The 23,344-nt window shown below is 37.1% G+C and overlaps 3 protein-coding genes and 1 pseudogene across 13 annotated transcripts; 1 reads left to right on the plus strand and 3 right to left on the minus strand.

Moving 5' to 3' along the window:
* Positions 1-40: 40 nt before the first annotated feature.
* On the minus strand, positions 41-4,554 carry LOC107614376 (disease resistance protein RPV1-like). Of its 4 annotated transcripts, none has more exons than XM_021108509.2 (5): positions 4,415-4,554; positions 2,969-3,482; positions 1,702-2,797; positions 1,320-1,613; positions 41-1,248 (listed from the first exon to the last, which is right to left on the minus strand). In XM_021108509.2, exons 2-5 carry the CDS (start codon positions 3,439-3,441, stop codon positions 133-135), a joined length of 2,979 nt encoding a protein of 992 aa, XP_020964168.2. In that variant the 5' UTR covers positions 3,442-3,482; positions 4,415-4,554; the 3' UTR covers positions 41-132. The 4 variants fall into 4 exon arrangements, with proteins under 4 accessions (XP_020964168.2, XP_016172068.1, XP_088352130.1 ...); XM_016316582.3 differs by lacking the exon at positions 4,415-4,554 and adding an exon at positions 3,581-3,716; XM_088496004.1 differs by lacking the exon at positions 4,415-4,554 and adding an exon at positions 3,566-3,644 and having other exon boundaries at positions 2,969-3,450.
* On the minus strand, positions 3,358-8,613 carry LOC107613764 (disease resistance protein RML1B-like). Of its 3 annotated transcripts, XR_015895939.1 has the most exons (6): positions 7,989-8,613; positions 6,347-7,448; positions 5,956-6,249; positions 4,415-5,867; positions 3,876-3,927; positions 3,651-3,789 (listed from the first exon to the last, which is right to left on the minus strand). XR_015895939.1 is itself a non-coding variant. In XM_088496002.1 (5 exons), exons 1-4 carry the CDS (start codon positions 8,465-8,467, stop codon positions 4,416-4,418), a joined length of 3,327 nt encoding a protein of 1,108 aa, XP_088352128.1. In that variant the 5' UTR covers positions 8,468-8,613; the 3' UTR covers positions 3,358-3,482; position 4,415. The 3 variants fall into 3 exon arrangements, 2 of the variants coding, with proteins under 2 accessions (XP_088352128.1, XP_016171384.1); XM_088496002.1 differs by lacking the exons at positions 3,651-3,789; positions 3,876-3,927 and adding an exon at positions 3,358-3,482; XM_016315898.3 differs by lacking the exons at positions 3,651-3,789; positions 3,876-3,927 and having other exon boundaries at positions 4,218-5,867.
* A 153-nt stretch (positions 8,614-8,766) lies between these two features.
* Positions 8,767-22,942, minus strand: LOC107613022 (disease resistance protein RUN1). 6 transcript variants are annotated; one of them, XM_088497202.1, is made up of 6 exons: positions 21,150-21,744; positions 20,960-21,057; positions 19,508-20,308; positions 18,238-19,330; positions 17,850-18,143; positions 8,767-10,027 (listed from the first exon to the last, which is right to left on the minus strand). In XM_088497202.1, exons 3-6 carry the CDS (start codon positions 20,035-20,037, stop codon positions 8,993-8,995), a joined length of 2,952 nt encoding a protein of 983 aa, XP_088353328.1. In that variant the 5' UTR covers positions 20,038-20,308; positions 20,960-21,057; positions 21,150-21,744; the 3' UTR covers positions 8,767-8,992. The 6 variants fall into 6 exon arrangements, 2 of the variants coding, with proteins under 2 accessions (XP_088353328.1, XP_088353329.1); XM_088497203.1 differs by lacking the exons at positions 20,960-21,057; positions 21,150-21,744 and having other exon boundaries at positions 19,508-20,018; positions 20,117-20,252; XR_015896646.1 differs by lacking the exons at positions 8,767-10,027; positions 17,850-18,143; positions 18,238-19,330 and adding an exon at positions 22,187-22,942 and having other exon boundaries at positions 19,421-20,308; positions 21,150-22,044.
* LOC148546988 (uncharacterized) lies at positions 12,264-13,529 on the plus strand (annotated as a pseudogene).
* Positions 22,943-23,344: the final 402 nt, after the last annotated feature.

Consider the following 23,344-nt stretch of genomic DNA (forward strand, 5'->3'; position numbering starts at 1 on the left):
TTAGTATAAAATTTTTAAATTAACTATTAAAAACAAAAAATTGAGTAAAAGATTATCGTAGGATCAATTCAATAATTTAACGAGAATGTTCAAAATAATTTTAAATTGTTGCCTCCACTACAGTGTATAGAACTATAGATCCGTCCTGCCACCATGCACGAGTGCAACCGACTCCGAAACACCACCTCTTTCACTACCTTCGTCGTCTTCATCTGAGTCATCTATGGAACCACCATTACCTTCCTCAATAGACGGTACATCCATGCTCATGCCACCACGAACATCTGAGGCATATATTGGGTGTACACTCCAATATTCTACTTCTTGGTCATCATCTTCCTCAATAGGCTGACTCAAAATAAGACGATTGTAGAAGAACTTGAATGAAACCTTGAGTTGAATATTGTTATTATTAGTGTTGGTGTTTTCTTCCATTACCTTGATCATGTCAATGCAGCATTGCCCGTCGTACCAAAAATAGCTATCGTCAAGCCATATATCCTCGCCTGGCATCCAATGCCCATCATAACTGAAACTTGGACCATTCCTCACTTCAACACAATACGTATATGACACTGAAGTGGCGCTCACTTGGTAACTCCCATAGTATGCAGGAAAAACGACCCAAAAGATGAAACCCAACAAGCTATCACCTGGGGCAACATCAAGAGTGACGGCCCCGTTCTGTGGGTTTATATATCTGAACCATCCCGAGCCTGCACCTGACAACACATTTAACTTGGGATGATTGTGCTTGTCGTTCCACAGAGAAAGAAACTTATCCTTATCCTCCTTGTCCTGCCATGCTGTCGTAGCAGATGTAGGTGCTGCTGCTAATGGTCGCTTTAATCTTCCATAGGCATGTTCCATAATGCTGTTTTTTGCATTCCCTTCCAATTTGTGGCAGTTGGTGAAATTGAAGGTTATATCCTCAAATTGCTGCTGCTGGATTGGCTCTTCAGCCACAGAATCCAAAGCAGATACAGATACAGTGTGTAGGGAGCGGCAGTCGCGAGCAATTACGCACACAACCGATGCTGGAAGCTCTGCTATGGACTCAATGCTCTCACAGTTGCTCACGTTCAGGTATTTCAGCTTCTGGGAACATACAGCAGATGGAGGAACTTGACGCAGACTCTTGCAACCAGAGATACTCACTTCTCTAAGATTTGAAGCTTTTGATAAACCTGGGAGCTCCATTAGGCTTGACGAACCATCTAGATCCACTTTCCTTAGATTTACAAGATTCTGAAATTAACAAATTAACTAATTAAAGCATGTGTATGGGTATCAAATGAAAAAGAATATTGTTTCCATACCTGTTCACCTTCCCAAAGCGTTTGCAATCCACTGTTGGGCATTATGATTTCAACAATTTTCTCAACACTTAAAGAAGGTGGCAAAGATTTCAAAGGAAACTCATCCCAATGAAAATACCTTAACTCGTTCGACATAGATCTAATACCCTCTGGAGCATACAACTTGTTTTTGGAATCGGCTGCATGAAATCTAACAAGCTTCAGTCCAGCCATTCTTTCAAATGTCTCAGGGTGCAAGCTCATCCAGTCAATTTCCGACATGTTCAATTCGATACTTTCAATAGCATCCGTTCCCTGCATATGTCAAAATGAAACATATATTGTATCAAACTTTCACCAAATAAATGTGAAAAAAAGTACAATCTGATAATCTTACGCTTACCTTATTGTCTTTCAATACTTTACAGATATCCTGAGGATCCCACAGTCTACTGCGTTTTCCTGGATCATTTGGAGATTCTTCGCGAACAATTTCACGACCCATTTCTCGAATTAAGTCATGCATTGACACACAACCATTTGAAATGGAAATAAGAGCTTTATTACCAAGATTTGTCAACCCGATAGTTGTTGCGTATCCGCAGGAATCAAGAACAGATTGTATCAGCTCTTCTTCTGAATTTGTATAAAAGAAACATGCAAGATGCAAAAATATATTCCGATCATTACGATCCAGTTCATTATAACTCAATCGCAATATACTTTGGATTTTTTCATCAGGCATCTTTTCAAGTTTGAGCAGTTCACTTTCCCACTCTCGTTGAGTTTTTCCTTTAAGAAATGAACCCAAGATTTTCAATGCTAAAGGGAGGCCTTTGCAATAGTTAAGCACTCTCTTAGACAACTCAACTTGTTCTGCTTCTATAGTGCAGTTTTGCTTGAAGGCATTCAGGCTGAAAAGCCGAAGAGAATCATCAGAATTCAATGTCTCAACTTCATGTATATGATCAGCATCCGCCTTAACAAGGACATGCTTGTCTCTTGTTGTCACTATGATTCTGCTACTTGCCCCAAACCATGTATGTCCTCCACATAAATCTTCAATTTGATCTGAATCATTGACATCATCAAGAACAACAAGAACCTTTGTTCGACCAAGTCTTTTCTTGGCAAAATTAGTTATCCCACCAGGCGTGACAAAGGGACTTGCATCTTCTTCCTTTAGCAGCTTGGAAAGAAGTTCTTTCTTCAAATTATCTATACCAGATTTCTCAGCTCTTTCTCTTACATTGTTCAAAAAGCAAAATCCTTCAAATCCATCACACAATCTATTGAAAACTGCAGTCGCAAGAGTTGTCTTACCAACACCGCCCATGCCCCAAAGGCCAATAATAACAGCTTCAGATTCCGTGCACAACGATACTAGCTTTTCAATTGGTCCATGAATTCCAACAAGACCCTGCAAATCACCTTGGGGTGATTGGTTTAACCTTTGTAAGACACGTTTGACGATTTCATCAACAAGGTGAGCATCATTCCTGCATAATGTATAAGAGGCAAACTTATTGGTATTGTTGTTGTTGTATTGTTTAGTTTAATAGTGTGAGAATGGATTTATCCCTTCCACTAAAATCTCATTTATCAAAATTATACCCTAATGTAATAGTGTAACAGAAGAAACAAAATAATCTATGAAAAGAAATACTGACCTGAAGCTTGATGAGGGTGAATGAAATCCAGACAAATTGGCAGCTTCCTTGAGAGCATCTCTCCAGATTTGCACCCTGTCTGCAAACCTCACCTCATGATTAGCAAGGGCGTGGTGATAACTTTCCTTTTGGTGGCGCACCCATGATGGGTCTACATTATGGAAAATAGGTATTACAATTTGACCATTTTGTTTGCTGCATTCCATTATTTTGGCTAGTTCTTCCAAACACCATTTGGAAGAAGCATAATCCTGGGAGAATATGATCAAAGCAATTTCTGATTGTTCAATGGCTGCAAGGAGTGAGTGTGATATTTCAGTTCCTTCTCTGAGCATGTAATCCACGTATGTCTTGATGTGCTTGTCCTCTAAAGCCTTGTGCAGATGGCTGAGAAAACCACGGCGAGTGTCTGTGCCTCTGAAGCTGAGGAAGACATCATACTTATTAATCTCAGAAGAAGCATGCGCAGCCATATCCTCTTCCTAGCAAAAATTATCGAAGATCACAGAAGTACCTGCTTCATCAATGAACTTACATATAAATGACAGGACCCAGGTGAGACAAGAAACTAAAGAGAAATCGAATGAACATTGTAACTATAAAATTGTGTACAATCTAATTAAGGAAGTTGGAGACAAATGATGAAGATCAGAACAGAGGCTGAGGCTGGAGGAGATTGTGGCAGCGTGAGTAGAGTGAAGCTCAAGGGTACACAACGGAGTCAACGCGTGCAAACTAAACAGTAAACACATAGTACCAGGTTGTTTGCACTTTCCACGAAAGCTCGCTTGTGATTACTGTGGTGGTCGGTCCAAAGAAAGCTTTAAAAAAGGAGTTTAAGTTAAATTATGTTAATGTTTGTGTACACTTTAGATACATTGCGTTACACCCTTCAAAAGATTCTTACCGGAAACCGTGTCGTATCTTTGGTTCTGTCAGTCAAATATAAGAGTGACCACCTTCAAACGTGCAAAAGAACTTGCTAAGAAACTACGCCCAGTTTATGAAATTGACAAAAGTAAAATCATGCTGATGTACTTATTATTTGTGTAACAGTATCTTGTATGTTCACACTTCACAGTAACCAATACTCCCATTTGAACAATATCTTTTACTAGTAACCAATAGTCCTATTTTAACTTGTTGGATAATTGGTCAAGTTTGTTTAAGATAAAGTTAAATTGATTCATCATGCATCATTCTTTAGTAGCTTCATAAAATAAAATTGCAAACAGAAGGAAGAACATAATTAAGGTATAAGAGAATCGAAATAGAAGAAGAATGTAGAATCACAGAAAAGGGAGTATCAATGTGATAGTCCCCGAAGCAGTGAAGGATTGTATTATGTAAGTGTGTAAAAGCGCATATATTAGAAATAACAGAAACCATATTTGGCATTGGAGAGGCCAATTCTCTCCCTTAATTCTATTTATATCATCCTCTCACCTCATTCCTTTATTTTCTTCTTCGCTCTCCTCCTATACATGAATTGAAAAGGAGTAATTTTCCCATTCTGCCCTTGATCATCCTTGCTGCTGAGCTGTGTAGCAGAAAACTCCCTTGAAGAAAAGTATTCCATTTTAAAGTTCTTATTTGTGGAAGAAAGTGGTTCTTGCAGCTCTAGATCACCTTGGTTCTCATCAACTTGAGTTATCTCTGGTCTTCTCTTGGATTTAGTATCCGAGACATATATTGGATGGACACCACACTCTTTTATTCCTGTGGAATTAAGGGAGTAATGGAATTCAAATAAAACCTTGTACTTATGAACATTATCTTCATCACTTCCTTTGCCTTGTTTGGTTCTCCTCATCATATCAATGCAGCATTGCCTATCATACCACATATACACATTGTCGGATTCCTTATCAACTGTACGGTCATATATCACCCACGAACTGTGACTGCCCAAGCTTGGACCATCACTCGTTTCAATGAAGTAAGAACATCTCAAAATTGCCGAGCCTAAGCCTTTTTCCTCTCTAGGAGGAAGAACAGCACAGAAGATGAAACCTCGGAACCTACTGATACTAGAAGCAAGTAGGACAAGTTCAACAGTCATGCAAGTTTCGGTTGTTCTATAGCTGAACCATCCTGGAACTTGGCTTCCTGGTAAGCAAACATGAACCCTGAGTTCATAGTTATTATCAAAGGTTGCATAATAGTACTCATTCCTCTGTCCTGTTGGTAGCCATGCGTTTGCTGCTTGCTGTATTCTGACATAGGCGTTTGCCATAATGGCCTGGATTGTAGCCTTCTCCAACTTAACACAATTGGTAAATGCAAATGTTTTATATCCGAATTTCTCTTCTTTGATTGGTTCAGCCATGAAAACAGTATGTAATGATGTGCAGTTAACAGCAATTAACCCCAAAATGGACGATGGAAGCTCTGGTATTGATTGAAGCCTCTTGCAATTACTCAAGTTGAGGTATTTCAGCCGTGACAGATGCTTAATGCTTTCAGGCAAGCTTCTCACACTGCTGTGACTCATTGATAAGTCCTTCAATGATGAAAGCATGCTTATATTGTCTGGCAGCAGAGAAAGGTTGGAACAGTAATCCAGTTTTAGCCGTTCAAGCGGAGCTGATAACACCAATTTGTCTGTGCCGTGGTTAAGCTGTGTCAAAGAGAACTCTCTGAGACCAATGCAGCTATGGAAAGAGAGTGTCTTAAGGGATTGATGATGAATGTTGTGCTGGAAACTTCTTAGTTCATTACAATCATTTAGAAAGAGATAACCCAGCTTTTGAGAAGACAAAACAGATTGGGGAACTTGCTGCAGACTCTTGCAGGTGGAAACATTTACTTCTTCAAGATTTGGGGCCTTGGAGAAATCTGGGAGCTCGACTAGGTGTGATGAATAATTAAGATCTACTAGCTTCAGATTTACAAGATTCTGAAGAAGAATTAAAATAAATGCATGAGGCCAATCTTTTTAAAACGATATACATGTATTTAAGCGAAAAAGAAGTTGCACTGCATACCTGGACACCTTCCCAAAGCTTCTCCAACTGACTAGAAGGCATTATAATTTCCACAAGATTTTCCGCACAAAAAGACAATGGTAAAGATTTCGAAGGGTAGTCTTCCCATTGAAAAAATCTCAGCTCATCTGACAAGGATTCAATACCATGAGGAGCACAGAGCCTATGCTCACCATCCCATGAATGAACATTTAAAAACTTGAGCTTGTACATTCTTGCAAATATCTGAGGATGCAAGCTTAGCACGTCAATTTTTGACATGTCTAATGTTATGCTTTCAATAGTTTCAGTTCCCTGCAGCATCAAGTCAAAGTATATTGGAATACTACAAAACTAACTAATTAAAACCATCTTTAGTTTACATTTGATAAAGGATATATACTATACTTACCGTGTCATATTTCAATACTTTATAGATATCAGTAGAATCCCATAATCTACTGCGCTTTCCCGGATCATTGGGAGACTCTTCCCGAACTACTTCACGTCCCATTTCTCGAAGCAAGTCGTGCATTGTCACTTCACAGCTTAAAATGGAAATAAGAGCTTTGTCTTGAAGAGTTTTTAACCCAATAGCTGTTGAGTATCCGCATGCATCAAGAAGAAACGTAACCTGCTCTTCTGAAACTGTCTTGAAGAAACATGCAAGGTATAGAAAAATATTCCGATCATGACGATCTAGTTCGTTATAGCTCAATCTCAATATATTTTGAATTTCTACATGAGGCATTTTTTCAAGTTTAAGAAGCTGACTTTTCCACTCCTGCTTACTTTTTCCACAGAGAAAGGAACCCATAACTTTTAAGGCTAATGGAATTCCTTTCGCATAGTTAAGAACCCTCATGGATAGCTCAACTTGCTCTGTGTCCATGTAGTTTTGTTTCATGGCATTCAACTTAAAAAGCTCAAGAGACTCATCCTGATTTAATGCCTTAACCTCATGAATATGATCGGCTCTATTCAGCACATGTTTATCTCTAGTTGTCACCATGATCCTACTAGTTAGCCCAAACCAATCATGTCCTCCACATAAATCTTCCAGTTGCTTAGAATCACTCACATCATCAAGAACAAGAAGAACTTTTCTGCGACGGAGTCTTCTCTTGGCAAAATCAGTTATCCCAATAGGCATGATGAAAGAGACTACATCTTTTTCTACATCTTTAATGTCCAGCAGCTTAGATACAAGTTCTTTCTTCAAATGATTTATGCCATATTTCTGGACTTTTTCTCTTACATTATCTAAGAAGCAGAGTCCTTCAAATTCATGACATACCCTATCGAAAACAACACTAGCAAGAGTTGTCTTTCCAATACCACCCATGCCCCAAAGTCCAATAATAACTACAGCTTTTGATTCCTTGCACAATAATGATTCTAGCTCTGTAATTGGTTCATACATTCCAACAAGTCCTTGTAAATCTCCTTGGCACTTTTCATTCAACCTTTGTAACACGCGTTTGACAATTTCGTCAATAAGAGCAGCATCACTCCTGTACCAAACAAGGTATAATCCAAATTGTTCTTAGTGAATGGGTTTCCCTTAAGTATCACAAAATGATATCCCATTTCTACCACTAGAACTAATATAGTCCATCTTATTTCTTCCTTTAGGGTTAGAAAAACTCTCTTCTTACATTGTCTAATCACTCGATGAATTTTGGTAACGGATCAAGATCCTCTAAAGTGAGAAAGTTGGTAAAGTAGTAAAGTGAGAGTTAATCACTCTTAAATTAAATTAAGATAGTGAGGTGCACATTTCATGGAAGTTACAAATTAATGGTGATTAACCCTTCACTTTACCACTTTACCAACTTCCTCACTTTAGAGGATCTAAATTCCTAATTAAAACCTGTTTGAATACTAACTTATGACAAAGTAAAAATCAGCAATTTAGCCTCTAAAATTCTAAAAGCATCAATTTAATTCCCGATCAATATATACAAAATATAACTAATAGTTTTGAAATTTGAGGGATTAAAATAAAACACAGTTGCAATTCAAAGGCAGAGTGTAGAAGTAAAAGAACTTGCCCAAAGTTGGATGAATGCAGTCCAGACAAATTGGCAGCCTCGTTGAGAGCTTCTTTCCATATTAGCAACTGCCCCGCCGATGACGTTTTCCGATGGCCGGAAAGTGCATCGACATAACTTCCCCTTTGATGTCGTACACAAGATGGATCTACATCATAAAATATAGGTATTGCTGTTTGACCTTTCTCTTTCCTGCACTTCATTATTTTGACGAGTTCATCCAAGCACCACTTGGATGAAGCATAATCTTGGGAGAATATAATCAAGGAAATCTCTGATTCTTCAATGGCAGTAAGGAGTGAGTGTGATATTTGGGTTCCTTCTCTGAGCTTATAGTCTACATAGATCTCAATCTGTTTTTGGTTTAAAGCCTTAATCAGATGGCTGAGAAAACCACGTCTGGTATCTATGCCTCTGAAGCTAAGGAAGATATCATATTTGCTTTCAGAAGCAACGGACAGAGAAGACGACGAAGCCATTCTCTTCGATTTCGAGCATACAAACAGCTCTGAGGAGTAAACAAGAAGTCAACAACAATAATTGATGTAATTTCCATCAAACTTCTTCGGTAACAGTGATGTGGTGTCTTTGCCGTCAACTAGCAATAGAAAGTTCCTTTGACTTCGTATAATTATCTTTATTTTTGTTATTTTAAGTACACTAGTCACTTTTTTTTTTAGAAATTGCACCAAAAAGCTACCAAAGATCTGTTTTATACATACATTCAATTGACAAAAATAACTATGTTGTGTAAAACATCTTGAACTGAGAGAATATCTTTCAAATTAAACTCGTATAATATATTTCTTTTAATTTATTTATAAATTTATATATTAGATGTACACCAAAATCAGCTACTAATATAGAATACATACAAAAATATACATATGAAAAATGAATTAGATTACATGTATTTAAACACAAATACATAGTTGGCTAAATTTAGTAGCTGATTTCAATGTGTAAATAACATTTTAGCTTCGAACTCGTTGAATGGAAGCGTGTCAGTTTCGAACATCTGAGGCATATATTGGATGCACACTCCAATCTTTGAAGTTTCGAACGTCTGAGGCATATATTGGGTGCACAGCCCAATCTTCTATTTCTTTGTTAACATCTTCCTCAATAGGGTAACGGTAACTCAAAACAAGACGAGTGTAGAAGAACTGGAATGAAACCATGAGTTGAATGCTATTATTATTATTAGTGTCGGTGTTTTCTTCCATTACCTTGATCATGTCAATGCAGCATTGCCCGTCGTACCAAAAATAGCTATCGTTAAGCCATATATTCTCGCCTAGAAACCAATACCCGTCATAGCTGAAACTTGGGCCATGCATCACTTTAACGCGATACTTATATGACACTGAAGTGGCTTGCACTTCGTGACTCCCATAGTATGCAGGAAAAATGATCCAAAAGATGAAACCCAACAAGTTATCACCTGGGGCAACATCAAGAGTAACAGCCCCTCTTTGTGGGTTTTTATATCTGAACCATTCCGGGGCTGCACCTGACAACACATTTAACTTGGGATGATTGTGCTGCTTGCCTGAAAGATAACGAAACGGGTGCTTATCCTCCTTATCCAGCCATGCTGTTGTAGCACATGTTGGTGCTGCTGCTAGTGGTCGCTTTAGTCTGCCATAGGCATGTTCCATAATGCTCTTTTTTGAATTCCTTCTCAATTTGTTGCAGTTGGTGAAATTGAAGGTTATATCCTCAAATTGCTGCTGCTGGATCGGTTCTTTGGCCATAGAATCCAAAGCAGATAAAGATACAGTGTGTAGTGAGCGGCAGTTGCGAGCAATTACGCACACAACCGATGCTGGAAGCTCTGCTATGGATTCAAGGCTCTCACAGTTGCTCACTTTCAGGTATTTCAGCTTCTGGGAACACACAGCAGATGGAGGAACTTGACGCAGACTCTTGCAACCAGAGATACTCACTTCTCTAAGATTTGAAGCTTTTGATAAATCTGGGAGCTCCATTAGGCTTGATGAACCATCAAGATCCACTTTCCTTAGATTTACAAGATTCTGAAATAACGAATTAACTAATTAAAAGGTAGGTGTAGAGCCCTACAAAAAACTAGAAAAAAAGAGAACATGGGCTTGGCCCATCATTTTTCCTTCATTTCCTTCCCTTCCAACGGCACACACGCACACTCTAGAATCATCATATACACACAAACACTGCTAACACTTCACCCTTCCTCACCGTCAAATATGTCTTCCTTTTCGCTCTCATATCACTTCTTCAAGAATAATTTCATATACTTTTATTTCAATTAATTTTACTACTCTTCTTCTATTTTAACTCTATTATGCCCTATTTATTGTACTCTCTTATATTGATTTTTATTCCAAAATTTTATTAAAGTAGTCTAAACTTAAAAAAGAGAAAAATCACATTTAATTTAAGTATTACTAATTATTAAGATATTAAAGTGACTCTTTACCTTAATAATTACCTATATTTTTAATTTTAGCATGTTTGTAGTGATGGGTATTAATAAATTCGAAAATTTATATAAGGTCTATTATGTCAATTGATGTTAAGATCAACTTATTAGAATTATTATTATTATATTTGTGATATTAGATTCTCAAATGAACCACTCTCTTTGTTTGTTGGAACCTGTGGAATAGAAATTTCTCTCTTAGATTTTAGTCTGTAAATGAACTTTGTATCTATAGTTAAATTTTAGCATTGTATTAATTTTATGAAAATAATTTTAAAATTTATTATTTAGTTAATTACTATTTTATTTGTTAATATAATGTTTATGTTAAATATCTTACAAAGAAAATTCCACTTGAGACATAATATCTTGTGTTGAAATTAATGAAATTGTCATTTGAGGAATTAGATTATAAGGTAAATATTATTTTACATATACACTTTGAATGTAGAGTTAGTATTGAATTGATGATGCACTCATTGATTTATTTGACAACTTGAACTTGATCATGATTTGTATGTCAAAATATTTTGAAAAATTCTATGACTGAAACTGCAGCTAGCGACAGTAAGCACTAGACTTAGTGCACCATGTCAGCATATAATTGTACTTTCAGGTCCATATGAATGAAAAATGATATCTGTCTGTTCCATGTCCACAAAATCAATGGAGCATGTCTGTTTCAGAATTTACACAGAAAAAAACAACCTAAGTGTGATTTCTGTTTGTTATTTTGACTTTTCTGAATTAGATAACCTTTCATTTAAATTTATATAAAATAATAAAGTTTGATTATTGATGTCTATAAGTAATTATCATTATATTTGAGTATATTTTTGTTATTGTTATTAAAGTGGATTTATTTTGAATAAAAGTTAATTATTTATACAAATGTCTCTCGTGGGGTTATGGATGCTATGTTTATTCACTGAGTTGCAAAACTCACTTTATTGTTTTTTCATTTTTTTTCAGATACGAGCCTTGATCTTAATCCAACTTCATTAGTTCCGCTCTAGTTTTGTTTGTGTTGGTGAGCCCTTTACTGTTCAAAGGGTTGCTATTTTGTGTAAATAGCTTTAAAACTCTTTAGACTTATTAAACCGCTCTATGTGACACAGGCAGGATCCGACTTTAGTAACTTAAGTATGCTTCTTTGTAAATATTCTAGTAGATGAAACTAATAGACCATGTTTTGTTGTGAATATTAAAGTCAAATTTTATGTAAATATGCTGAGTATGTTTTAAATATGATGATGAGAATGTGTTGCCTTTTAGTATAATTGGAAATTCTATTTGTTTTGTTTTCTGTAATATCGATTTTTAAGGCTTGCTTGGGAAGATTTTTCTAAGCGCCAGTCACGGCCAGATTGGGTCGTGACAAATCGGTATCAGAACCAGGTTATTCTGTGTATATAGAGCAGTTGTTCTGTAGTAAGATCATGATTGTGTAACTGAAAGTCGGCCCATTTTCACAGGTTGTGATGTTACTAAAGACTTATAGGAATGTTCATAAAAATAAGGTAGAGTAAAATTATATGTATCATTTTTGTCCTCAATGTTTTCGTCCTATTTAAGTCCCTAACGTTTCAAAATCGTCTCAATTTTGTCCTGTCGTTAATTCTGTTAACAGATCCCTAACGACAGGACAACTTTTGAGTCAGTTTTGAAATGTTAGGGACTTAAATAGGACGATTGAAACGTTGGGGACAGAAACAATACTTTACTCAATAAGGTATTTAAAGTGTGTTTTCATTGTTTTCTATGTTTGAGCCTATCTGTATTTGATATAATCATTTATTCTTAGGTGGAAGATGCCACCTAAATGTCGTATTCCTACTCCACGGGCAGGAGCGCGTAATGCTCCTAATGTTGAAACTAATAGAGCACCTTCTCCCCCACTCAATCAATGGGATGGTGGTCGTAGAAGACCAATAAGGTGAGGCAGAGGTGCGACTATTACAAAAAAACCAGTGAATGTTGCTGCTGAGATACGAGGACTTTATCAAGCTGTTAATAATCTTGTGGAGTCCTTGACTAATCGAAGAGAAGCTAGAGATCCACCTTCTGCAGGGTCAAATGTCCTTAATCAAGAAAGTCTACAAGCCCTTGGGGAACGAGCTGTCACTCCAATCTTTCCTTAAGTTGAATCCGCCTACTTTCACTGGAAATCTTCTGGAAAACGACCCTCAATTCTTCATTGACATCTTGAACAAAGTCTTTCGAGTCCTCAAATGTCCAGATGACACAACAGTGGATCTAGCTACATACAATTTAACAGGACATGCTTATCATTGGTATTAAACACCTCTTCAAAGTAGAAGGCATGTCGAATGGCACCTTTTTTGTGAGATGAGTTTGTTGAGATCTTTTTAGAAAGATTCCTTTCTACTAGTATAAAGGAGAAAAATACTGCTGATTTTGAGAAGTTCAGGAAAACTTCTGGTATGTCTGTGATGCAGTATGAGAATCGTTTCACCGAGCTTTCTAAATATGTTAAGCACTTAGTGACTTCGGATATCATGAGGGTCAAGAGATTTTTTCGAGGATTAGCAAACCCTTACTTCACTGCTCTTTCACCCATGGTTCGGAGCATGACCTATTCAGAAATTATGAATGTTGCTTATAGTATTGAAGCTGAATTGGAAGAAAAGAGAGTGAACAAAGAAATTGGCAAAAGGAAAAGGATACAAGGAGCATTTTTTGGAGGATCAAGCTATGGGGGCATATCAGGTCATCAGAATCATCCACAAACACAATCAGATGGGGTTAACCATTCTGAAGATGCCTCAAAGGGTACCTCAACCTTAGGGAGTCGAGCTAGGAGTGTATCTCAACCAGGCATGCAGAGATCTAAGCCTTCAGAAATTCTTAGGTCACCGTGTCAACATTGTGGAAAATATCATTCTGAAACATGCTTCAAGACTACTGGAGTATGTTATTGTTGTGGACAGACTAGTCACCTTTGTAGAGATTGTCATCATCCTCAGGAAAGTTCCATGCAGAATTCAGCATTACCTGCAACATCCACACCATCTTTCTCAACTATGTCTCCCAAAAAAAATTTTCAGCTCCGTTAGTTAAGGGTGTTGGTAGGGGATCTGTCGGTCGAGGGTCTAACAACAAAGGTGCAGCACAAGATGGAAAAGGTTAGTCATAGATTCATGCTTTAACCCGTCAGGATGCTCAGGCTTCAAATGTAGTGATAGCAGGTACCTTACAAGTTTACTCCTTAGATGCTCAAGTATTGTTTGATCCGGGTTCTCATAACTCTTATATATCTCCACATTTTACATCTCGTTTAGATAAGCAATTTCAAGTATTAGACTGTCCATTTTATGTTGGTACTCCACTTGAAATTTCTGCAATAGTTCAATATGTTTTTCGATCTTGCATTGTTAGAGTGAACACTGTTGATAACTTAGTTGATTTGATCATTTCTTGAAATGATGGATGAATTTGATGTCATCTTGGGCATGGATTGGTTATCCTCTTTTCAGGCCGATGTAAGTTGCTACTCCAAAGTAAAAATTGATATTATGGGCATTCCACCTTTTGTTTTCTTTGGTGAGAGTTGTTCTACCTTGCCTAATCTTATCTCTTCTACGAGTGCTTTACGCTTGATGCATAAAAGGAATCAAGGATTTCTTGCAGTAGTTAGGGATGTTGAAGCCAAAGTACCTAGTATAGATCAAGTTTTTGTGGTTAGAAAATTTTTAGATGTGTTTCCAGAGGAACTAGGCATACCACTGGATTGGGAGGTAGAGTTTTCCATAGACTTAGCCCTAGGGGTTTCTCCTATGTCAATCCCTCCTTATCGCATGGCTCCCACGAAATTGTGAGAGTTGAAAATTCAGTTGCAAGAGCTATTAGACAAGGGATTTATCCGTCCTAGTACTTCTCCTTGGGGAGCTCCAATCCTCGTTGTAAAGATAAAGGATGGTTCAATGCGATTGTGTGTCGATTATCGACAACTTAATAAAGTAACTATTTGTAACAAGTATCCCTTACCAAGGATTGATAATTTATTTGACCAATTCCAAAGAGCTTCTTATTTTTTCAAGATAGATCTTCATTCTGGATACCATTAGTTAAAGATTAAGGGAGAAGACATTCCAAAAACAACTTTTTAAACTCGATATGGGCACTATGAATTTTTGGTGATGTCCTTTGATTTAACCAATGCCCCAGCTATTTTTATGGATTTGATGAACCGTGTATTCAAGTTTTGTTTAGATCACTTTGTGATTGTTTTTATTGATGACATTCTAGTGTATTCCAAGAGTGAGGAAGAACATGAGCATCATCTAATAGTTGTTTTGCAAACTCTAAGAAATCACAAACTTTATGCAAAATTTTTTAAGTGTGAGTTTTGGTTGGATCAAGTAGCATTCTTAGGTCATATTGTATCGAAAGATGGAATCAAAGTGGATCCAAAGAAAGTGGAAGTCGTCCAACAGTGGCTAAGACCTACATCAGTAAAAGAGATTTGTAGCTTTTCAGGATTGGCAGGCTACTACAGACGTTTTGTCAAAGATTTCTCAAAGATATCAACTCCTTTGACCAAACAGACTCAGAAAAATGTAAAATTTCAATGGACTGATAAATGTGAACAAAGCTTTCAAAAGTTTAAAAAGTGTTTGACTACTGTCCCAGTTCTAGTTTTACCTTCAGGATCCGGAGGATATTCGATATATTATGATGCATCGTGGGTAGGACTTGAATGTGTTCTTATGTAGCATGGTAGAGTCATCGCCTATGCATCTAGACAACTTAAGAAGCACGAGCAGAATTACCCAATTCATGAATTAGAAATGGCAGCAGTGATTCTTGCCTTAAAGATCTAAAGACACTATCTATATGGTGAAACATGTGAAGTTTATATAGATCACAAGAGTTTAAAGTACATCTTTCAACAAAAAATTTTAGCCTCAGACAACGTAGATGGGTGGAGTTGCTTAAGGATTACGATTGTACCATCTTATACCATCCAAATAAGGCTAATGTAATTGTTGATGCATTGAGTAAAAATCCATGTGTAGTTTAAATCACATTGCTTTGTCAATGAGACCTTTAGTGCAAGATATTCACAAGTTAGAATCAGACGGTGTATACATTAAACTTAAAGGGTTAGGGCCACTTTTAGCTTATGTACGATCTCGGTCCTCTCTAATAGAACAAATCAAGTCTGCGCAAGGTGATAACCCAAAGTTAAGAAAGCTAATGGAAGATGTTCACAATGGGAAGAACTCAATTTTTTTTTATCAAGGTATTTTACATTGTGATAACCGTTAATGTGTGCCAAATAATAATAACTTAAAAAAAGATATTATGGAGGAGGGTCACAATTCTAAGTACACCGTTCATCCAGGCACTAATAAGATGTACCAAGATTTGAAGCAATTATTTTGGTGGGAAGGCATGAAAAAAGATGTAAGTACTTTTATTTCTCACTGCTTAACTTGTCAACAAGTTAAAGCTGAACATCAAAGGCCTGTAGGGTTGCTACAACATATTGAGATACCTGAATGGAAATGAAAGAGAATTACCATAGACTTTATAATAGGTTTACCTCGTAGTTTTAAGGGATACGATTCAGTCTGGGTGATAGTAGATAGAATGACGAAATCAGCTCACTTTCTCCCTGTGAAAACTACTTATACTATAGCCCGATATGCTAAGCTTTATGTTGATGAGATATTCGAGCTTCATGGAACCCCCGTGTCTATTATCTCAGATCGTAGGCCACAATTTAACTCTCATTTTTGGAAATTCTTTCAGAATGCACTTGGAACAAGAGTAGATCTTAGTACAATCTTCCATCCACAGACAGACAGACAATTTGAGAGAACAATTCAAATTTTAGAAGATATGTTGAGATGTGTTTTAGATTTTGGTGGAAATTGGGATAGCTACCTATTTTTGATTGAGTTTTCTTATAATAATAGCTATCAAACTAGTATTCAAATGGCACCATTTGAAGCTCTTTATAGAAGGCGATGTAGATCACCAGTTGGATGGTTTGAGGTTGGTGAGGCCAAACTGTTGGGACCCGATTTGGTATAAGATGCGATTGAGAAAATTCGCGTGATCAAGGAGACGTAACTTAGAATTCTCAGTAGGTGATCAAATTTTTCTCCGAGTGTCACCTATGAAGGGTGTGATGAGGTTTAGCAAAAAAGGAAAGGAAGCTTAGTCCTCGTTATATTGGTCCTTTTGAGATTTTGGAACGAATAGGCACAGTAGCGTACGCTTGGCACTACCACCTGATTTGTCTATGATTTATCTAGTATTTCACGTGTCTATGTTACGTAAATACCTTCATGATCCATCTAATGTACTTTACTCCCTAATAAATGGAATTAAAAGAGGATTTATCATTTGAAGAAGAACCTATTGCTATAATTGATCGACAAGTAAGGAAGTTTCTAAAGAAGTAGCCTCTGTAAAAGTAGTCTGGAAGAATCATTCAGAGGAAGAAACAACCTGGGAACCTGAGAATATAATGCGCAATAAATATCCGTATTTGTTCGAAACTTAAGGTATTTTCATGTTTTAAATTCAGGAAAAACAATGTCCACAAAATCAATGGAGCATGTCTGTTTTAGAATTCACACAAAGGAAAAACAACCTAAGTGTGATTTCTGTCTGTTATTTTGACTTTTTTGAATTATATAACCTTCCGTTTAAATTTATATAAAATAAGAAAGTTTGATTATTTGATGTCTATAAGTAATTATCATTATGTTTGAGTATATTTTTGTCACTGTTATTAAAGTGGATTTATTTTGACTAAAAATTAATTATTTATACAAATGTCTCTCGTAAGGTTTTGGATGCTCTGTTTACTCACTGAGTTGCAAAATTCACTCGGTTATTTTTTCATTTTTTTTAGATATGGGCCTTGATCCTAATCCAACTTCATCAATTCCGCTCTAGTTTTGTTTGTGTTAGTGAACCCTTTATTGTTCAAGGGCTTGATGTTTTGTGTAAATAGCTTTAAAATTCTTTAAACTTATTAATCTGCTCCATGTATAAACTGCTCCATGTAACACAGGCAGGATCCGATTTTAATGACTTGAGTATGTTGCTTTGTAAATATTCTAGTAGATGAAACTAATAGACCATGTTTTGCTATAAATATTAAAGTCGAATTTTATGTAAATATGCTGAGTGTGTTTTAAATATGATGATGAGAATGTGTTGCTTTTTAGTATAATTGAAAATTCTATTTATTCTGTTTTCTGTAATATCAATTTCTGAGGCTTACTTAGGAAGATTTTCTTAAGCGCCATTCACGGCCAGATTGGGTTGTGATAGTAGGTATGCATGTGTGTGGCATCAAATTAATTTCACAGTCTTGCTGGAAATATAAATGAAAAACAATATTGTTTCCATACCTGTTCACCTTCCCAAAGCGTTTGCAATCCACTATTGGGCATTATGATTTCAACAAATCTCTCAGCACCAAAAGAAGACGGCAAAGATTTCAAAGGAAACCCATCCCAATGAAAATACCTTAACTTCTTTGGCAGGGATGTAATACCTTCTGGAGCACACAACTTGTTTTTGGAATTGGATGAATGAAATCTAACAAGCTTCAGTTCTGGCATTCTTTCAAATGTCTCAGGGTGCAACCTTATCATATCAATTTCAGACATATTTAATGTGATACTTTGAATAGCTTGAGTTCCCTGCATAGTATGTATGTCAAAATTAAATATATATCAAACTTCCACAAAAATAAATGTGACAAAATTACAATCTAGGTAATCATCAATCGCTTACCTTATTGTATTTCAGTACTTCATAGGTATCATAAGAATGCCATAGTCTACTGCGTTTTCCTGGATCATCTAGACATTCTCCGCGAACAATTTCACGGCCCATTTCTCGAATTAAGTCATGCATTGACACACAATCGTTTGAAATGGAAATAAGAGCTTTATTACAAAGATTTGTCAAGCCGATAGTAGTTGTGTATCCACAGCGATCAAGAAGAGATTTTATCTGCTCTTCTTCTGTATTTCTATCAAAGAAACATGCAAGTTCCAAAAATATATTCCGATCATTACGATCTAATTCATTATAACTCAATCGCAATATACTTTGGATTTTTTCATCAGGCATCTTTTCAAGTTTGGCCAGTTCACTTTCCCACTCTTGTTGAGTTTTTCCTTTAAGGAAGGAACCCAAGATTTTTATTGCTAAAGGAAGGCCTTTGCAATAGTTAAGCACTCTCTTGGACAACTCAACTTGTTCTGCTTTTATAATGCAGTTTTGCTTGAAGGCATTCAGGCTGAAAAGCTGAAGGGAATCATCAGAATTCAACGTCTTAACTTGATGAATATGATCAGCATCCGCCCTAAGAAGGACATGCTTATCTCTTGTTGTCACTATGATTCTGCTACTTGCCCCAAACCGTGTATGTCCTCCACATAAATCTTCCATTTGGTCTGAATCATTGACATCATCAAGAACAACAAGAACCTTTGTTCGACTAAGTCTTTTCTTGGCAAAATTAGTTATCCCACCAGGCGTGACAAAGGGAGTTGCATCTTCCTTTAGCAGTTTGGAAAGAAGTTCTGTCTTCAAATGATCTATACCATATTTCTCAGCTCTTTCTCTTACATTTTTCAAAAAGCAAAATCCTTCAAATCCATCACACAATCTATTGAAAACTGCAGTCGCAAGAGTTGTCTTACCAACACCGCCCATGCCCCAAAGGCCAATAATAACAGCTTCAGATTCCGTGCACAACGAAACTAGCTTTTCAATTGGTCCATGAATTCCAACAAGACCCTGCAAATCACCTTGGGGTGATTGGTTTAACCTTTGTAAGACACGTTTGACAATTTCACCAACAAGGTGAGCATCATCCCTGCATAATGTATACGTGGCAAAATTATTAGTATTGTTGTTGTTGTTGTATTGTTTAGTTTAATAGTGTGAGAATGGATTTATTCCTTCCACTAAAATCTCATTTATCAAAATATACCCTAATCTAATAGTGTAACAGAAGAAACAAAATAATCTATGAAAAAAAAAGATTGCTGACTTGAATCTTGACTGTGAATCGAATCCAGACAAATTGGCAGCTTCCTTGAGAGCATCTCTCCAGATTTGCACCCTGTCTGCAAACCTCACCTCATGATTAGCAAGGGCGTGGTGATAACTTTCCTTTTGGTGGCGCACCCATAATGGGTCTACATTATGGAAAATAGGTATTACAATTTGACCATTTTGTTTGCTGCATTCCATTATTTTGGCTAGTTCTTCCAAACACCATTTGGAAGAAGCATAATCCTGGGAGAATATGATCAAAGCAATTTCTGATTGTTCAATGGCTGCAAGGAGTGAGTGTGATATTTCAGTTCCTTCTCTGAGCATGTAATCCACGTATGTCTTGACGTGCGCGTCCTCTAAAGCCTTGCGCAGATGGCTGAGAAAACTACAGCGAGTGTCTGTGCCTCTGAAGCTAAGGAAGACATCATACTTAATAATCTCAGAAGAAGCATGCGCAGCCATATCCTCTTCCTTGCAAAAATTATCGAAGATCACACAAGTATCTGCTTCATCAATGAACATACATATAAATGACAGGATCTAGGTGAGACAAGAAACTAAAGAGAAATCGAATGAAAATTGTAACGATAAAATTGTGTACAATCTAATTAAGTTGGAGACAAATGATGAAGATCAGAACAGAGGCTGAGGCTGGAGGAGATTGTAGCAGCGTGAGTAGAGTGAAGGATACACAATAGGGTCAACGCATGCAAACCAAATACATAGTACCAGGTTGTTTGCACTTTTCACAAAACCTTGCTTGTGATTACTGTGATGGTCGGTCCAATTAAACCTTAAAAAAAAAAACCCAGGAGTTTAAGTTAAAGTGATGTTTATTTAGACTTTAGATATATTGCATTACACCCTTTAAAACATTGACAAAGTAAAATCATGCCCTTTAAAACATTGACAAAGTAAAATCATGCTGATGTACTCGTTATTTGTATAACGGTATCTTTTATGTTCACACTTCACAGTAACCAGTTCTCCCATTTTAACAATAACTGTTACTAGTAACCAATAGTCCTATTTTAACTTGCGGGATAATTGATCAAGTTTGTTTAAGATAAAGTTAAATTGATTCATCATGCATCATTCTTCAGGAGCTTCATAAAATAAAATTGCAAAACTTGATCAATCTAAAATGTCAGTAACTTGATCATGCGGAAACACATACATATATGCACATATTAGGTGTTTTAAGTACAAACAAAAGTTACATTGGCAAGACATTCCTTGGCTCTTGCCTATATCACTTGATACATTTGTTGTAAGCCATTGAAGGTGCCCTATACAAACTGAAGCGACTACACTTTTAACAAACAAAATTCTAGTAGTATACAACTATACATAGATCTCGATACTTTTTCTGCTTTGTTTCTAACTTTCTATATATAAAATGTTAAAAACATATTAGCGGAAGATGACTGATCAAGGAGCTTACAGAATCCAGCTACATTTTCACCACACCCAGGTCTTATCCATTGAAAGAAGTCAGCATGGAGGATGCACTAGACATTGCAGTGTAAGCCCCGAAATAACCTGTGCATGAGAAACAACCAAAGATCAACTGATATTTCATGAAAGTAAGGCTTCAAATTTTGACACAATCCTATTTAAATCTATAATCTTACAATATAATCATCTGAAGGTTTTTCATATTGAGCTCTGAATCATCCATAAATCACTTATCCTAGGCTTCAATTATAATTAAACCTTGAACACTTGTATTATGTGTGGTCAAGTTTATTAGCCTGATGGCGGGTGGAGTGTCGTTGACAAGTGGATAGCGCATTCATCAATTCATTATATGAAGCAAGATCAGGTATGAATCCCCTATCCAACATCTCATTCACCACTGACTCTCCCTCTATTTTCTGGCCCTCTCCTGTGTATCCATTAACCAAAATTTTATATGTCACGTCATCCGGTTCCAAACCCTTGCTAAAAGCAAGTAATCTTAATTTATTTGCTTCCTCTGTTTGTCGCACCTTGCAAATATCCTGAAGCACACAATTGAAAGTAATAACATCTGGTATCATACCCTCTTTAAGCATCTTTTCCACCAACCTCCAAGCTTCTTTAGTCTTCCTTGAGCTTCTCAACCCATCAATAATCACAATGCAAGCAATCAAGCTCGGCACACATCCTTTCTCCCACAACTCATAAATTAGCCCCAATGCTCTATCAACATCTCCATTCCCACACAGAGCATCTACCAAATCAAAATAATCATACCCTTTAGGCAAAACTCCCCTTCTGGAGAAATCAAGTAACAGCTCACACGCCTGCGAAACCTTTCCTTTCTCGGAAAGCCCGTGAACCAGAATCTCACAAGTGACATTGGAGAACTCGCAACCCAAGTCAATCATCTCATGAGCCATCCCAATCCCTTCTTCAACCTTTCCCTCCCTAAACATCTCCTTAATCAAAGTGTTGAAGGTAACCACATTTGGCTCACAGCCCATCTTTCTCATCTCCTTGAACATCTCCAATGCCAACTCAAACTTCAAATTCCTACAATAACCACTGATCAAGATGTTAAAAGTGAACACATCAGGCCTAACCCTAACCCTAACAATCTCATCATAAAACTCTAGAGCCCTATCAAGCATACCCCATTTCACAAATCCATGAATTATGATATTACAAACTGCAACATTAGGCCTACCGTCGATCAACCTGCACATGGAACGGAACGAGGAGACAGCTTCGTCCAATTTGCCGGCTTTGCAGTAAGCGTGGATGGCGAAGCGGAAGATGGATTCGGTGTGGGGACAGGAGAAGATGGAGTCGGAGCAGGGATAAGGGTTGGAGGCGATGAAATCGAGGAGGACGCGGAGGTGGTGGAAGCGGTGAGAGAGAGCTAGGGTTTGGGCCATCCAATGGAAAGTGGAGTGGGTGTGGCGGAAAGAGTCGACGAAGGAGGCCCAGGTGAAGACGTGAAAGTCGTAGTGGGAAAAGGAAGGGTGGTGATGGAGCTTGGATTTGAGGAAATGGAGGAGAGATTCCGGGGTGAAAGGTGGGGAAAGATGGGTCTTGAGAAAGTTGAGGAGGCGGTGGTATTGGGAGTTGGGGATTGGGGTGAGTGTGAGTGTTGGTGGTGGCGGGGGAAGGGAGGGATCTGGCGGCGGAGATGGGAGAGGAGGGTTTGGAAGAGGCGACGGTAGGTGTGGTGGTGTTGCTATTGGTCTCATCATTTTTTTCAACCCCATTCCTTAACTTGCTCTGTTTCTTCCCTGCGTCCAAATTTAGGTGTGTACAAGTAATAACACCCATGATTCCCTTCCTCTAGTAGATAGTAATGCTCCATGTGAATGTTACTAGCTACTTCTCTGAAATTATGTATGATGTCTTCCTCACTTTCAGAGGCACAGAAAGAACTGACTCTAGTTGGCCAAATCAAAAGAGCTCAAAGGTTATGTACAAGAGGAGAGTGATAATTCAATTTGATAATTAATATATAATTATTAAAAGGTGAATTCTTTGGTGTAGAAAGGGATCTAACTTCTAACACATATAGAAAATAAGTGGCAAGTTAATATAGTGGCAAGTGTCCATTTCAGTGGACAAAATATGAGAAGTGATCAGGTTGGGTGCAGGATGGATAGTAATACCACCACTGTTCACACATGTGGTATAAAAATGTAATGGGATTAAAGATGTTGATTAGCTTGTATTACGGGATTTGTTATAGTAACTAATAATGGGCTTTCTAAAATGAATTTTTTTTGTTCTAGACTGTTTGTAAGAGCAAGAAAAAAAATAGGTTCAGATAGCTTCCATGAAAGCACAAGAAAGGGATGTTTCTAGATAAATGAAAATTTTT

This window comes from Arachis ipaensis, chromosome B8 (assembly GCF_059453495.1).
Source record: "Arachis ipaensis isolate K30076 ecotype BB chromosome B8, ASM5945349v1, whole genome shotgun sequence".
NCBI classification, from domain to species: domain Eukaryota; kingdom Viridiplantae; phylum Streptophyta; class Magnoliopsida; order Fabales; family Fabaceae; genus Arachis; species Arachis ipaensis.